The sequence below is a fragment of the Pollicipes pollicipes genome, unplaced genomic scaffold (assembly GCF_011947565.3).
Source record: "Pollicipes pollicipes isolate AB1234 unplaced genomic scaffold, Ppol_2.1 Scaffold_6138;HRSCAF=7277_pilon_pilon_pilon, whole genome shotgun sequence".
Lineage (NCBI taxonomy): Eukaryota > Metazoa > Arthropoda > Thecostraca > Pollicipedomorpha > Pollicipedidae > Pollicipes > Pollicipes pollicipes.
In genome coordinates this window covers 31033699-31050439 of record NW_023596818.1, presented here as the reverse complement: position 1 = coordinate 31050439, position 16741 = coordinate 31033699, and the positions used below count along the sequence as shown (strand labels likewise).

The following is a 16741-nucleotide window of genomic DNA, read 5'->3' as shown; positions in this document are numbered from 1 at the left end:
CCCCACCGAGCGGACATTCCAGCTCCGGCCTTCCGCGAACATCTCTGACGCGCCTACTGACTCAGGGCGTCACCACGCACCCCGTGCTGCCACCTACGCAGCCGTCTCGACGTATTTCGTGCGCTGATTGGCCATCACTGAGCCAATGGGCGGGGCCGGGGGCGGGGCAAGTGACGTCAGAGGCGCGGCCGCGCGGCGCGCTCGGCTGGCCAGTCAGTGCTGACGCGGCGTGGTGTCATGGCGTCACTGTCGGCGATGCTGCCTTACGAGTCCGCCGGTATCTACGAGCAGCCCAAGCAGAAGTTCACGTTCAAAGTGCCACGCGTGGTTTCGGACCAGAAGGCCAAGTTCGAGCAGGATGACTGGTTTAAGAAGGTGACGCGCGCCTCCGAGGTGAGTCTCGAGCCGAGAAGTGTCGGCGCGTACTGTTCTGGTGACCTCCTTGTCACTGACTCATGCCGAAGGAGGTGTTTCCGTATGTGTATCGCCATCCCCCGCCTGGTGATGAGCAATCACGGAGCACTATGCATTCAGCAGGAACATGTGTCGAGCCGTGTTCTGATTTTTTGGGCTGTCTTTGCCTCCATCTCCGTCTCTAAACGACCCTAGAAGATCGTGAGGCGCAAAATCACGATCATCATAATAATTATCTGTCCCCACTTGGAACCAGACATGTAGTCCGTCCGTCAGGCTCTGCACAGCACGTGTCGTGCTATGAAAACAACAGTTTTCACTGTCATAGTTGAGCGAATATTGTCCATAACTTTGCAACAGACTTACTGAAAAGAATTGAAATGCTTTTATGGCAGTGGTCACATAAATACAATATCTGTTTAGTTTCCTGCAACGGGATAGGTGTAGTGCTGTTCACTGTTCCATAATACAATCCTTCCTCCATCGGTTCGTGTCACGTTTTCGTCCATGTATCAATGCAGTCGCAGTATAGCTTCAATTTAAGCACGTTGATTAAATTTTCTCAGAAAATAGTGGCAACTCTCAGGAGAATGCCTTTCTTTCTAGTTTGGGTGAGTTCCACACCTTGAGGAGAAAGGTGGTCAAGTTCGGAAAGAAACATGTTTTTGTGCCATGTGGCGTATAGATTTAACCATTTTTCTACTCTCAGCCCTAACAACTTATCTTTCAAAATTACCCGTCTGCCACTCTCCCCAACCCTGTTAAATTCTCTGCAAGTATGCATGAGCCGGGCGAATATTATGCTTGAAAAATCCTCCTCCCAAGGCAGGAAAGAACGTGTTAAAATGATCTACCGTTTACATGATCCACATTGTGACACCAGCGACCGCAGATGGCCACGGAGAAGGCGCTCTGGGCGACGTGACTTAGACTGAGCGGGGGGGGGGGGGGGGGAAGGGAAGGGGGGGGCGTAGGGGAGCACGAAGTGGATGCAGTCCTCCACAATTAGTACGATACTGATTAGCATTAGGCTTTTGGCGTTGTGTGGGACGAATGAACCCGAAACGCACTGCGTCGTTAAGCTATCAGCCAGTAATGTCGTGGAAGTGATGGTTTCAATGTATCTAAACAGACCTTCCCCCCGGTGCTGAACTGGTCATTTCCTTCGCAGGAGGTAAATGCACAGTCATGAATTGACTAGGAAAATCCCGAAGACAAGGGTCTGTGATATCGGCGTTACCGGAAATTCTAGCTGCCGCCTGACTTAGAAGAATGCGTGATAACTCTGCCGCCCACATGAAATCCCAAATTTCAACAGTGGAGTAGCTTAACAGACGGTGTTTCAAGTCAAGCGTTCGAAGTCAACTGTCGCCTGACTTTGCCGACCACATGGAATTCGGAATTTGCGCTGTACCATTAGTCAGCGGAATGCCTAAACAGACGGCGCTAAAACAGTGTTCGGCGCTATTCGGCTTACAGGCGTCGCCGCGCAATGCAGAGTTCGATCTTCCAAAGCGTTAGTTGTTGCTGGCGCCCGCACGCCACCGATCGCGGTGGTCACACCCTCCACAGGTCCCATCATGTTGTCGGTTCGTCGCCAGCACTGTACGGCCATCTGCGCAGCGCCCTGTCCCTGCCCCTGAAGCCGCCGGCCGCCGGTCCCACCTCTGACGTCACCGTCATGTCAAACTGGTTCTGAGGCGTGCCCAGCGCCGCCACTCTTTTCCACCGTCATGTTTTCCTTGTATTAGTGGGGCGGACATTCCGGGAATCGGCCGGCCCTGCTGTCATCAGCCGGTGTCTGTGTGTGCCCGGCCGCGGCCTTGCCGGTCCCAGAACACCGCAGACCTGGCACGGGCGCCCCTGCATCAGCCGGTGTCCGTGTGTGCCCGGCCGCGGCCTTGCCGGTCCCAGAACACCGCAGACCTGGCACGGGCGCCCCTGCATCAGCCGGTGTCTGTGTGCGCCCGGCCGCGGCCTTGCCGGTCCCAGAACACCGCAGACCTGGCACGGGCGCCCCTGCATCAGCCGGTGTCTGTGTGCGCCCGGCCGCGGCCTTGCCGGTCCCAGAACACCGCAGACCTGGCACGAGCACCCGCTGCATCAGCCGGTGACTGTGTGTGCCCGGCCGCGGCCTTGCCGGTCCCAGAACACCGCAGACCTGGCACGGGCGCCCCTGCATCAGCCGGTGTCTGTGTGTGCCCGGCCGCGGCCTTGCCGGTCCCAGAACACCGCGGACCTGGCACGGGCGCCCCTGCATCAGCCGGTGTCTGTGTGTGCCCGGCCGCGGCCTTGCCGGTCCCAGAACACCGCAGACCTGGCACGAGCACCCGCTGCATCAGCCGGTGTCTGTGTGCGCCCGGCCGCGGCCTTGCCGGTCCCAGAACACCGCGGACCTGGCACGAGCCCCCGCTGCATCAGCTGGTGACTGTGTGCGCCCGGCCGCGGCCTTGCCGGTCCCAGAACACCGCAGACCTGGCACGAGCACCCGCTGCATCAGCCGGTGACTGTGTGTGCCCGGCCGCGGCCTTGCCGGTCCCAGAACACCGCAGACCTGGCACGAGCACCCGCTGCATCAGCCGGTGACTGTGTGTGCCCGGCCGCGGCCTTGCCGGTCCCAGAACACCGCAGACCTGGCACGGGCGCCCCTGCATCAGCCGGTGTCTGTGTGTGCCCGGCCGCGGCCTTGCCGGTCCCAGAACACCGCAGACCTGGCACGGGCGCCCCTGCATCAGCCGGTGTCTGTGTGTGCCCGGCCGCGGCCTTGCCGGTCCCAGAACACCACAGACCTGGCACGAGCACCCGCTGCATCAGCCGGTGACTGTGTGCCCGGCCGCGGCCTTGCCGGTCCCAGAACACCGCGGACCTGGCACGGGCACCTACTGCAAACCCGACCTGGCCGCTGCCCGTCATGACGGCCCAAGCCGCCAGCCGCCCCACCACAGATTATCTGGGCCTCAGGCCCTCAATAGCAGGCACTTGTCTAGATCACCAATGGCTGGTGTACAGTCACCGCGTGGGACGGCCAGCGTGGTGGTCCGCGTGGTGCGCTTGCCTGTGGTTCTTGTCAGGACTTCCTAAAACATGTCTTGTTAAAAGTCAAGGCTTATGGCATTCTGGTTTCTATGCCCCGCACTGGTAGCGGTCCCTGGTCCGACGGTCCCGCGGACTCGTGCTTCACGCCACCACGCGCCGCGGCCGGCCCCGAGCGCCGGCTCTGCCGTCGGCCCGGCCCTGATCTGTCCTGAAGCCATCCATCATCGTCAGCGGGACTGGCCTGGGCCCGAAAGAGGGGACCGTATTTCAAGGCGATCTGCAAGTCAAACAGCTCGACGGCTGGTCTATCTTCGGAGCAATGTGTCTTTTCAATGCGCCTCGTGCACTTCAGCGTGACAGACGCATTTTTTGTTCGTTTGCATGGCACAAGAATGTATAAGGTGGTCGACGTTGAGCTGTAGACAACGCACCTGACTCTCTGCGGTGAAGCGATGCTATCTACGTCACGTTTCTGAGCTCGCTCGGTAAAGGAAATGTGCTGTCGTTGGCCACGAGTGTCGTAGGTAATGTCCGTGTCGTGATATTTTTATGAACGTGGTGGGGCGCAAGTCTAGTCGATTATCATGAATATTTACACAGCATTATTTTAAAATTTCTAGTTACATCCTTGCACCGCATTGTTCTGCCATGGAAATCCTGAACAGTGTTGGCACAAAAGCTCTGTGCGCTGTTAAAGAGAACTTCACTTGCTGTGCGTACAACTGCAGGGCAAACCCATTGCGTTGTTCACTAATTGTTTGAGGTTGCTGCCTCTCGCAATAATTCAGCTTTGTTGGATCTAGCACGTGTCTTTGGAAGGCAGCGACGAGCACCCGCAGGACACTCACGTCAGCGATCGACGAACACCCGCAGAATCCTCACGCCACCAATTGACGAACACCCGTAGAGCCCTCACGTCACCAATTGACGAACACCCGCAGAACTCTCACGTCAGCGATCGACGGACGCCCGCAGAACCCTCATGTCACGAATCGATGAGCGCCACGCTTCCGCAGAATTACCTTGTGTTCAGGCGAAGAACACGCATTCATGTGTCGCAAGCATCCGCCGCTGATCTCCCTCGAACGTGAGTTGTGTGACTCGGCGCCGCCGGTGCTGACCTGGCCGCGTGCCCCCAGGGCCGCTACACGGGTCACCGCGAGCGGCCGATGGAGGAGCGCCGCGCCAAGTTCCAGAGCGACCTGAAGACCAACGGCAGGACCGAACTGGTGAGCATGCTGGACCGCCGGTGAACCGCTGATGGCTCTCCTGATCCACGACAGGTCGGCGGGCGCTCATAGTTGAGGAGGCGGTGGAGAGACCCACCCGGCTCTGATTTCTAGAACTGGACGGAAAAACCCGCGCAATTTTGACTCACGCCGAAGACCGCCGTGCGTGTCGCGAATGGCTTAGTTTCAACGACGCCTGCTGATTATCAGGATGATTTCAGGGTAGAAGTAAGCTTGATAGGCTTTCGGGTCACGTTCTTACGCGGTACGATTTAGAACTGCGTGTTGTAGCATGACTGCGCGAAACCGTATGAAAACAGGCCCTGGCCAAGGCCCACCACCTCGCGTGGCGGGCATTACGGTGGCACGAGGCAGGGCTTGTCATGACACACTGGGAAGTCACGGACCTGACCGGTTACTTACACTAGATGTCCGAAAATGGCCTCGTCCCCATATGGAGAGGGCTGCGGAGTGCACGTTTAGTGCGCGCTGTCAAAAGGCCACCGAACTGTCACCTATGTACCTGGCCTAGCTGCGTAGAAAGATTGCCAACAACGGAAGAACAACATATGTCGAGCGGAGGCCGTCTGCAGCATCAACAACTGCTGCTCAGGGACGCGGCGCGCTGAGACTGGCCGCACGGTCCGACCGGCGGGCGCTGACCCAGCCGACCCCCCCCCCCCCCGCTCCCCCAGGCGCTGACCCAGAACGGGCTGAACCTGATCCTGGAGTTCGACATATCACCGAACGGCTACACGGCCCGGGCGCCGGACGTGGACTTCGCCAAGGAGCCCGGCATGGTGAGTGTCGCCGGGTCGTCGGCGTGCGGTGCGCCCGACCGAACACGCCGGGGACTGCTCCCGCTGGCGCCGGCGTACAGCGATCGCGCCTGACAAACAGGTTTTCTGCTTTTGTTTCTCCTGGGACGATAAGTGAAATGAGTTTTCTAATTAGGAGTTTGGAGTGCCCGCAAATCCAGAATGACTGAGCATGTCAGTGTTACTCTTTGTGTTTAGAAGCGACGCCTTGGGTCAGCCGCGGCGGACACCGCCAAAGCCGAGAACACCGCTGCCACGGACTCACTTTTTATGCGGTCCATGCCGTGGCCGAACATTTGCAGAGTTATGATCGGCTTGAGAGAAGTCTTCTGAAAAAGAGGAAACATTGCCACATAAACCAAGGAAGCTTGCGGCAGCTTCTCGATGTACATAACAAAAGAGCTGATTGCAGTAGGCGGAATCGTTTCAGTCTTGTTTGGCGTTTTAGCTGTAGAAGAAAGGAGCGCTACGGGCCAGTCCAATGCTTTCCTCGTATCAGCACCACCGTCCTTCCCCTGCATGAGCAGCCCTTTACTCCTGGTATCGATTGCTCGTACATTCCTGCCGGCAGGGGCGGAGCCACCGGCGAGGCGGACGGAATGACTTCGCCCATCCAAATTATCTCATCATGGGGCATAAAGATAAACTTAATGAAAATTGCCGTATGAATAGAATTGACCTAAAACGTTCACAGCCCTCAACTCTGAATCGGTAGCTGGTTACCGCTGCCGCGCCGGCCGGCGCATCCGGTACAGAGTAAATCCGTGCCGTTTTGGGACGGTAAGCAAGCTGAGACGCGGTCTGCACGCCGATCCCGCGACCCGCCGGGGCCAGCTTGGCCGCTGGGCGCGCCTGCTGAGCACTGTGCGCGTGCCGCCGGGCCAGCGCTGCCGATCCCCCCTCCCCCCCCCCCCCACTCTGTCCGTCGGAGTCGATGGTTTTCCTATTCTCGCCGATCGGACGGTTGCGCCTAGAGGCCAGAGAGACACTGCGTGGGTCTGAGGAGGGGGTCTTGACGGCGGCGCCTGGCAAACACAGCTTCGTTTTCTGTTTGCAATGTGGTGGAAGCAGACGGCTCCATGACCAATGCGCACGCCCTTTGAACTGGTAATTAAGTAGGCGTCGTTGGCAGCTGATTATGGAGATTAATTGCCATGACTGCTGGGGTTATTTTGCGACATGAGAAGCAGTTTTCTTTCCGAAACACCTGCAAAGATGTACTTAGCAACGCTCAGCTCTCTTTTGGCAGTAAAATGGCGGCACAAGTTCCGTAATGCAATTATGAAACCCGGTGGCGTCGCATTTGGCTGAAAACGAACGCATCGCATGTTGGAAGATGTGACCTATTTGGTTTCCCATGACAACGTGATGTCCTTGACAAGGCTTTGTACCTGTACATGGCTCCGTCAACTGTTAAAATACCGACCCTCCTGCCATAAGGCACATGGTGATCAGATCCGGGATACTGTAACTATCATGTATGTGTGTGTGTGTGTGCGTGTGTCTGTCTGTGAATGTATGTGTTGTATCTGTGTATCTGTCTGTAATGTATCTGTCGGTGTGTCTGTATGTGAATGTATGTGTTAAGCCCGGCTTAAGACCTACGTGACCCGGTCGTGAGCCCCCTGCCGGCCTCACGCCTGCACCAAGTGGTCACGGCACCTGCCACACGACGATTGCCGGCGCGCCCGTCGCCAGCCGCACCGGTCTTCCAACAGATCTTATCTTTCACGCCGCGCTATTTGGACAACATTATTCCAGAGGTCTTGTCATAAAGAATAATCTTGGCTGGCTGCGCTATTTGCACATGATTCATCGAGATTGCCTTTCATCAATTGGAGGAAAGAAATATATAGTCTTACAATGAGAAATAGTCCTCGAATATTATTTCCCGTCACATATTTAGGTGCAAGAGAATCTTGCTCGTTGGGAGCCTTAAAATGATCGTCTTCATCATCCTGTCCTGCGGATTCGTTTTGCAGCTTGTTTGATAGCGAGTTTAAATTGAAAAAGAGAAATGCGCCGGGGGCGGTACTTTGTTCAAGCATTTGTTCCGGTCAGTTGTTTGTTGGAAGACCAGACTCAACCTTAAAATCTGATATGTCCCAGTGTTTACCGCTATTTCCTTTTTAATATAAAGATTTCGCGACCCCCCCCCCCCCCCGCCTCCACCCCTTTTTCGAGACCGACGCCCATAGGTTGAACGCTCGCTAGCGCTCGTGACTCGTGCACAGTTCTGGGGAAACAATCACAGCCCATATGGCGATTTAATTTTTACGGCGACAGCACGCTCTTTATAGCAGTTGTTCATTCGCACCCATGCAGTTGAACAACTGCGAACACACGTGCATAACTTTGTGTAGCGACATTGCAATTATGTTTCTGTGTTTCGGTGCATGAACAACCCATTAAAGTCACCACCGGACGCATTCTTCGCGTGTGCCATATTACCGCGTCGGCGGGAAATCTGACGGCGGCGTAGGAACCGGGCTCTTGCGCCCTCCCCCGCCGGCGACATGGGCCAGGGGTTTCAACTTGGGTGCATCCAATATTTCCCACCCATGCCGGAGAAAAAATCACTATTAGCTGTATGACGTTGTAGGCAAAACAGCCAAATTCGTTTTGGTCCCCAACTACGGCTGGTTCCTACATTCCCCGCGGCCTGGTCACGGAAGAAATTCGTTTTGGTCGCCAACTACAGCGAGTTCCTACAGCCCCCGCGGCCTGGCCACGGAAGAAATTCGTTTTGGTCGCCAACTACGGCGAGTTCCTACAGTCCCCGCGGCCTGGTCACGGAAGAAATTTGTTTTGGTCGCCAACTACGGCGAGTTCCTACAGTCCCCGCGGCCTGGTCACGGAAGAAATTCGTTTTGGTCGCCAACTACGGCGAGTTTCTACAGTCGCCGCGGCCTGGTCACGGAAGAAAGGTGCGCTCGGCCGGCAGATTACCCCTGAAAATTATGTTGGAAGTCTTCAGAATGGTGTTCTGCACTGCCAACACAAAAAATTATCCCAGATAATTTATCGCACCCAGGGAGAATCCCCGATGATTTTCAGGGCATGGTCAAGACGGACAATCTGTTTTCGCTGAGCATGGCTATGACCGTTGGCTGTGTATGGCTCATGAGAGGCGAATCTGGGGACGATTTCCGGACTGTCCGAAACCAAATGGAGAAACTCTGTGGATGATTATCGAAGAGGTAATTAGCCGCTAAATGATTTTCCCTCGGCAGAACGCGTCCGAAATACGCCACTGGGATGCTCGCATTGCCCCACATGTACTGTCGGGCCTTTTTCGGTAGAGATGGAGGTGGAGGGGTGGAGCTTTCCAAAGCTGATAATGCTGTTTGGATCTTGAAATGCTTCTACACCATACCTAGAGACGCCATGTTAAAGCTCGAACACCTTGGGAAGGTTGGAGAGCGGGGTTCCTAGCGTGCCTTTGATCCGGTCGCATGGTCTGGTCTGTTCACAACGTCCCCGTCACCGAACCGGGACCCACGAAAGTGTGTTGGGGGGGGGGGGGAGGTGGAGAGAAGGGGGGTACCCACCCCGAACTGGCACTCACTACGAGTTAGTGATTAAGCCGCGCCACATTAGCTTACTTAGGGTTTATGAGATTAAGTGTTGTGGAAAGAAGGGGAACATGGCCACAAGCGGATATTTATCAGATTTCTCGGGGCCGAAAACCATGCCATCCTGAAATGAGGAGATTTTCTGTTTTGTTGTGTGTTTTTGTTTTGTCTTTTGCTTGTTTTGGCTTTTTGCTGGGTCCCGCAACAAGCACCAGGGACCGCTAAACAACAGCCAAATGGCACAGAGCTCGTGCCGTCGTCATGGTCCCTGGTGTCCAGCTTGTGGTGTCATGCACATGGTAAGAGATGACAGGTCCTATCCCTGCTGTCTCCTCGACCATCCCTTAAAGCATCTTACTGGCTGGCATTGTCATGTTAACCGTCACTGATAATTATTCGAAAATGTCGTGAGTGGTTAAAGCTACATTCTGTCACTGTCAGCAGTAGGGTTTTCTAGGCTCTCACCCGCCTAACTGACCGATTTCCACGAAGTCTGCGCTGAGGTCTGCCTCGCTCTCGCCAGCCGCAGACTCATAATCCATGAGGTTGTCTCAGCTAGTCACGAATGCTGCCACAGTGAGCCTCCATGTCTGACGAGGATAGTCGGCTAATTCGAACCACCGGGCAGGGAAGTAGGTGTTGGTGTGCTACTTAATGGGATACGGTAATTTGAACAACGCCATAAATCAACACAACTCGAGACGTAAATCACATGCTTGTGGTGCTTTCGCGCGACAAACCATTGAGCTGGGCGTCTGCCGAATGGTAATTTCTCAGCTGGCATGCACTGCAAAATGCACTGCAACCGGTGCGTACCACTCCACACTTGTATTCAAGGTTTGGGCCCGGGACTTATTGCCTCGTTTTTGGTTGCTGGTTTAAGCGACTTCCAGCAAACCAGTAAACCAGTGCGAAGGGTCAGAGAGAGAGACTCTGGAGACGGGCGGTACCTGAGAGAGTGCCCCTCAGTGTTAGAGCGGAATCCCGAGTCGAGCAACCACTTTTCATGGAACCACATGCCGTTGCAACAGCCAACACAAAGCCCAGCGGGGTCTCGCGTCAGTTGAGGCACGGACACGGCCCGTCCGCGCCCTGGTCATAGACCCCACTAACCCAATAGACGGAGGAGACAAATACCCCACCTCCACCCCCACCCTAGAACTCACCGACACATCCGTACGTGCCCTGGTCACCGACCAGGGCATCATCGTCCCCCTCTCTAAAAGATGAAGGAGACAAACCCCAGCAATTGCGAAATTTAGCATGTGTATGGCTCGGGATGGAAAATAACGCCTCACAGAACATCTGAGCCCACAGCCTTGGACCTGTGACGAGTTTATCGGTGCTGATGATGCGACAGATGTGGTGGGCAGCGTGATGTCGGTGTTGAACACAGCCCCCTCCACCGTTCCGTAAAAGTTAAACATTGGGCATGTGGGGATTGGTAGAAATAATAACCTGTTTAAAGGAGTCCGCCCTGGCACTTCACCTGGGTGGTTCTGAACTCCTGGGTGGAGAAGCGGTACTCGAACAGTTTTTCATTTTTTTTCTTCAAAAGTGGATCCTTGATGTCCACTTTTCCTGCCGGTACTGCGACAAATAACATCGGAACGTCCCTTTGGTAGTCCCAATACCCTGAGCGAGCCGCGCACAAGCCGGGCTCCAGCCGCGTCTCCTCGCACCTGGCTGGCTCTCAGAGCGCCAGAGTCGACGGCAATCAGTTCCGCGGCGCATCCGCGTGACCTGCGCCGAATACGCCGCCCGCCGCGTCGCCCATTCACCGCCGGCAATCGCGGCGCGCGGCAGCGTCGAGGCGTGCAGAGGCACCGGCCGCTCAAAGGCGGCGCGGTGAGAGGCCGGCGCGCGGCGCGGTGAGCTGGGATCCGAGCCGTGCTTCCGGCAGCGCCGGTGATGCGTACATACGTGCAGCTGGGCTGATTTGCATTCCGGGTTTATTGCATTTTTGTGGAAGCGATGAGACAGGTGTTGGGTGGGTGGGGGGGGGGGGGGGGTGATTTCGGCGAGGTATATTACTTCTCGTGCGGTTTGGCGGCGGCTAGCGTAATGGATGGAAGTTGCATGGACATTATGGGAAGGGTCGCACCAGGTAATGAAGGTTTGCGGCAGCCTTAGGAAGGTGAGACCAATTTCAGGACTAGATTTGGTCCACGAAAATAACGATTTGGCTAGGTTAAATTGAAAGGGAGAGTGTGGTTCAGCTGCTGGTGCCTTTGCTTTCTGACTCGCCGGGAAGACGGGTAGCTCTTGCTGGCCACTCAAGCGTCCGCCACCGAAACGCGTAGTGAGCTGCCTCATGGCTCCTCACAAAAATGTTTTGAGATCACCGAGCCAAAATGAACATAACTGATGTGGTTCTTCACCGTTGACCGAGCACGTCGTGCTGACCGAACGCATATTCCACGAATGGCTTTTGGCCACAGACATCACTCGCGGGTTTCTGAAATGCCAAGGTTCGGCCAAAAGCCTTCGCGATGCACGCTCCTGCCCGCTGTATATGTCTGGGCGGGCGATAGAGCCTGTTTTAATATCAGTGTCGACACAAGACAGGCAGTCGAGAAGCCAGTCTGGGCGGGCGACAGAGCCTGTCTTAACAGTAGCGTCGACACAAGACAGGCAGTCGAGAAGCCAGCGCCGGCATGTGTCGACTTCTCCGCCGCCGGCTGGTCCACCGCCGGGCCGCGCCATTTCGCGCCGTTTACCGGCGCGCCGGCGGGAGCGCGCGTCGGCGCGCCGGGACGCGCCAACACGGCGCGGCAGATAATAAACAGAGTCCTCGGCGTCAAGAGAGCCGCCCCATCGGCCGCCATAAATCTCGCGCCATTGGAGCATAAGAAAACAAACGGGGCGCGGGGACAGGGGACCAGTTGTGCGGCGTTCACGGCGTCCGGCGCCGCGCGACCCGCCAGGTGCGTCGAATCAAACATTTACCTGCAGCCGTGCACGTGCCGTGCCGTGCGAGAGGCGCCGCGTGCCGCGTGCAGCACGGCCGGCGCGTGGCCCAGATGCGCCGTAATTGGGTAAATTTGTGTTTGAGGTAATTAAAGTGTCATCTCGGCAGGGGTCGGCGAGTGGTGTCCACTCGTAAAGCGGCGGTAACGGCGTGGCCCACGGGTTTTATGGATATGAGGCGGGGTTTATGGGCGCGGCGCGGCCTGGACATTGATCCACGGATCACCCGGCCGCGTCAGGTGCGACAGACGCCCCTGATCCACGGTGATCCAGGCGCGGTGTCCTGAATGGGGCGCGTGCGTCACATTCCGCCCGGGTCCGCAGCCGCCATCTTGTGGGTTCGCCGTTGTTCTTGCTTGCAAATGCCAAGAGAAAAATCGCTTGCTTGTCAATGTTACAGGCTGCCCCTGAGTGTTATGGGTTTATGGCACTTAGCAACCATGGCTTTATTGCCCCCTTGGCACTAGGGTTGCGAACTGTTCCATGCTTGCCCATTTTACTGATATGCATCAGAATGTCCGTAAAACGAGACTCAGGAGTCATGAGTCAGTGCTGAGTACCCTTCGCCTGAGCACCACAGTTCCGCGAAACGGAGGATGGTTTGAAGCATGAAGCCATGACAAAAACCAGCCAATACCGGCACATGAATTTGGAATTGATCCACTCCTGGGTCGGCTGACCACGGAAAGCGCTGTGCTCCGACAGAGGGCTACGGCTCTGGTTCGCCTGGCGCCCCCTGGACATAAAATGAGCTGCAATTGGACACTGGGGTTGGCTTGCTACGGCCGACCCCTCTAATCACAATGCGACAAACTCAAAAGGTCGAAATCGTGGCAAGACAGACCTAGCGGCGAAGAGCTTGTAAAACAGGCCATGCCTCTCTCCGCTTGAGACAGTCAGGCCGCACACCGCCCCCACTCTCCGCTCAGGACAGAGTCAGGCTGCACACCGCCTCCACTCTCCGCTTAAGACAGAGTCAGGCTGCACACCGTCCCCACTCTCCGCTTAAGACGGAGTCAGGCTGCACACCGCCTCCACTCTCCGCTTAAGACAGAGTCAGGCTGCACACCGCTTGGCCCAACCATCCGGTGATGGATTTCCATGCTGACGGCCTCAGTTCAGACCGCTCGCCCAAAGTCTGCAATATAGGGACTTCGGAGACTTGGGGCTCTATCCTGTGATAGCGATTGTGAGATAACAGCCGACAAGATATTGCGCTCCGCTGCTCAGGCGGACGCCCGCCGTCTGGCGTCTTTTGAGTGTTTGAATGTGGGCGTGGCCTTCTCAGCCGTCTGCTCCTTCTGCCAGACAATGAATGCAAAACTTTTCTGTCCAACATGGTGGGTCCATGAGTGCACTCGTTAGGCTTTGTGGTCGGATTTGAGTTCGCTCGGCTGGCTTTCTTTCTCCAGTGACATTGAGCACTTTCACTTTGCCTGTAAGAGAATATTTCATGTTGTTCAATTGGAAAAGCCCGACTGTGAAAGATCGCTCATCCCAAAACCAACGAGTATTCAGAACAAGATCACATCTGTGGATGGGATAGCAACTTTGCACACCTGCACATTTTACGATTTTCTCAGTCCTTCACTCATTCCACCGCGGTCATCGAAGGAAGCTGCCAGACCCTCGCGCCGGTGGCTTGAGTCCGCCCGTGCGGGCCGTTCCCACCGTTGGAGCCAAACGACAGTCGCCGCCGGGAAAGCGTGTGCACAGCATCAGGCGGGGCGTTTCCATTCTCAGCCGGCGCGCTCTGGCGCGAGCACGCGCGGCGGGCGGCGCGCGCGCCGGCCGAGACGAACTGCGCGCACGCTCCAGAGGGCTCTCATTGGACCGGTACGTCCGTGGCGAGACGCGGGATGCGCTATGGATTCGAGAGTGCCGCTCTCGGCTGGCGTCGGTGAGGTTGTGCGTTCAACACTCACTGACGGCAAGCGCCTTACGAAGCGGCGGTCGAGTTCGGGGCTGCCTTGCCTGTTGGCATTCACGACATTGATGTCTAACCTTGGTGGCGTTGGGTTTGCGCTCAAGGTGAATGCTTCAGAGCCTTCGCCGAAATTCGTTCGTCTGCTCATGGCCTCAGTCGCCAAACGCGGGCATCCGCGAGCGTCGTGAGGTGGGCTGCCCTTGTCCTCCCGGCCCCCCGCGCTGGCGTCGCCCCTGCCCTGACCGCTGACCTCTGAGCGGGTGGGCGTTAATGAAGCTCGTGATCGGCGCTAAGTGGGCCGACTGAGCGGCTGAGGTCGGCCGGCTTCACTTTGATGTCTGCCGACGCCAACCTCAATGCGACCGCAGACCGTTGGCGCATGGATCGTCGGGCTGTCGACCCGTGTTGACCTGTGTCGAGTGAACGGCACGTTCGGGGGCCTGGAGGAGCTGCTTCCGACCCGACTTGACGTCTGGCCTGTGTCTGTGCGAGGACGAAAGCTGACCTGACTGACTGATTTTTGGCCGGTGGGATCGGTCAATCACGTGGCAACAGTGGCCGGTCTCAGACATCACCTAGCACGTGACAGATGACCCGTCTGACGGGCGTCAGGAGAGCGGACGTGGTCAAGAGAGCGGCTCCTGACCGGGCCCGTCCCGTCCGCAGGTGCACCTGACTTCCAAGAGCATTATCCTGAACGGCGTGTGCGTGCGGTGGAAGGGAGCCATCAACCTGGAAAGCCTGAGCGGCACCGGCGCCATCGAGTTCGACGACGAGATGGCTCAGGTCAGTGGCTACGTCAGATGATGGGGGTGGCTCAGGTCAGTGGCTACGCCAGATGGTGGGGGGGGGGGGGGGGGCTCAGGTCAGTGGCTACGCCAGATGGTGGGGTGGCTCAGGTCAGTGGCTACATCAGATGGTGGAGGGGCTCAGGTTAGTGGCTACGTCAGATGGTGGGGGTGGCTCAGGTCAGTGCTACGCCAGATGGTGGGGTGGCTTCGGTCGGCCAATGAGTCACTCGCAGAAGCTTCCGGCATGCACCTTCGAGACATCGTGTCGCGGCGTGTGCCGGCACAGCTTGCAAACACGTGTTACTTACCCTGTCGCGGTCTCGCGTGTTGTGAAACGTTGCCTGGTCTGATCGGTTCGCGCAAGCCGGGCGCTGACGACGGCGACGCGAGCTTGGCCGGGTCGGGTTCCGCCGTCACCGCGCGCCCTGCGGACCGGTTGAACAAGCATGGAGTGGTGGGCCCCACACCTCCAAAGAGTTCCGCCCCGACTGACCCGACGGTCCGTGTCAGCGTTTGACGCCCTCGGTTTCGGCAGGAGGAGGACAACAGGCTGAGGCAGCAGCTCGAGTACTACAACCAGCGGCTACGCGACTTCAATGATCGGCAGAAGCTCTACAAGCGTGAGACGGACTGAGGTGAGGGGCACCGCCGTCGCCGGCCAGGCGTGGCCAACTGGTTTCATAGAAGGAAACTACAGCGTCCACGATTCTTCAGTGAACACCGCGAGGGTGTCAGTGAAGCTTTCCATCTCTTTGTAATTTCCACGACGTATACTCCCCATTATTTTCCCATGTTGGTTTTGTTTCCCAGTATTCCAACAAATTCACCAAAATTCGCCACCGGTGAGAACCGCAGAACCCTGCGTGCATTTGTCTAGCTATACGTTCTGTCTCTGATCCCTGCGCAATGTTTTTTTTCGGGAGATCCCACATCTGCGTGAAGTATGTGGGCCGACAGCTACCTGCCTTACCTGAGATTCATTCCATTTGATGGTAATTTTAAACAAATATGGTGCAAAATTGAACCACTTGTCCTTTTACGCTTACACCATGCGATTTTAAAACGGTCATGTACTGCTTTATGAAGCTGGCCTTTGGTCGGGTAATGACCGCCACCGCCGCCATTCGCTTCTGCACTGTACACGTTTCCCGCCTGGCTGGTGCAGCCTTAATTAAACGCAATTATTGTAATGAAATTTTAATGGTGCAGGCCTCGTTAATGGTGTAATTGAGTTTGCGGCACGGTGAGTAAGGCTAAGTGATATTTTCCTTTTGAATGTTCAAATCGCAGCGTCATGGTCATACATCAGGACCTCATCATGATGCTTGGGTCCGTGGGCTTTCAGACGCGGTTAATGTGGTTTCAATTGTAGCGTTCAGTCTGCAACCATAAAGCTTAGCCTGTTGCACATTGGCGTTTGCAGAAAATTTGTCTTCTTAGAAGGCATAAAGACTCCGAACCCTGTACCCCTCTCCACCCTCTTCAGCTTGGCATGGTCTTGGACTCCCACTGACTACCGCTCAGCAATGCTGGCAGTGATGGTCACTGGCGCAGGACGGGCCCAGCTCTCGGCAACTACCGCCGCCGCTGACCTGTCGGGTTCGCAGTGACCCCGCCGCCCCTGCCCTCAGTGTGGGTTCGGGTACAGTATCTCCCCACCTCACCCCACGCCCCCCCCCCCCACCCCACTTACCCGCCCCGGAACCAGGTGACAGCGTCCACCGCCGGTGTGGGGCCTGGGAGTCCAGGCGGCGGAAGTCATGTCTAGCGTGGTCCCCGGTCCAGGCGGCATTACCCACCCAGATGGTCCCCGGTCCGGATGGCATGACCGGGGTGTGGCCCCCGGTCCAGGTGGCAGTACCGCCCAGATGGTCCCCGGTCCAGGTGGCAGTACCCACCCAGATGGTCCCCGGTCCAGGTGGCAGTACCCACCCAGATGGTCCCCGGTCCGGCCGGCAGTACCCACCCAGATGGTCCCCGG

The 16741-nt window shown here is 56.9% G+C and overlaps 1 protein-coding gene across 1 annotated transcript; it reads left to right on the top strand.

Annotated features, from left to right (window-relative positions):
• Positions 1 to 226: 226 nt before the first annotated feature.
• LOC119106343 (protein big brother) lies at positions 227 to 15753 on the top strand. Its single transcript, XM_037229963.1, has 5 exons — positions 227 to 393; positions 4590 to 4679; positions 5375 to 5479; positions 14636 to 14755; positions 15296 to 15753. The coding sequence occupies exons 1-5, from the start codon at positions 238 to 240 to the stop codon at positions 15392 to 15394; spliced, it is 570 nt and encodes a 189-aa protein (XP_037085858.1). The 5' UTR covers positions 227 to 237; the 3' UTR covers positions 15395 to 15753.
• Positions 15754 to 16741: the final 988 nt, after the last annotated feature.

Excerpts from the sequence above, each read along its gene's own strand:
- LOC119106343 (XM_037229963.1), top strand. The coding sequence starts at position 238 with ATGGCGTCACTGTCGGCGATGCTGCCTTACGAGTCCGCCGGTATCTAC. Across the intron at positions 5,480-14,635 it reads TCGCCAAGGAGCCCGGCATG|GTGCACCTGACTTCCAAGAG; the intron begins GTGAGTGTCGCC and ends TCCCGTCCGCAG. Across the intron at positions 14,756-15,295 it reads TCGACGACGAGATGGCTCAG|GAGGAGGACAACAGGCTGAG; the intron begins GTCAGTGGCTAC and ends CGGTTTCGGCAG.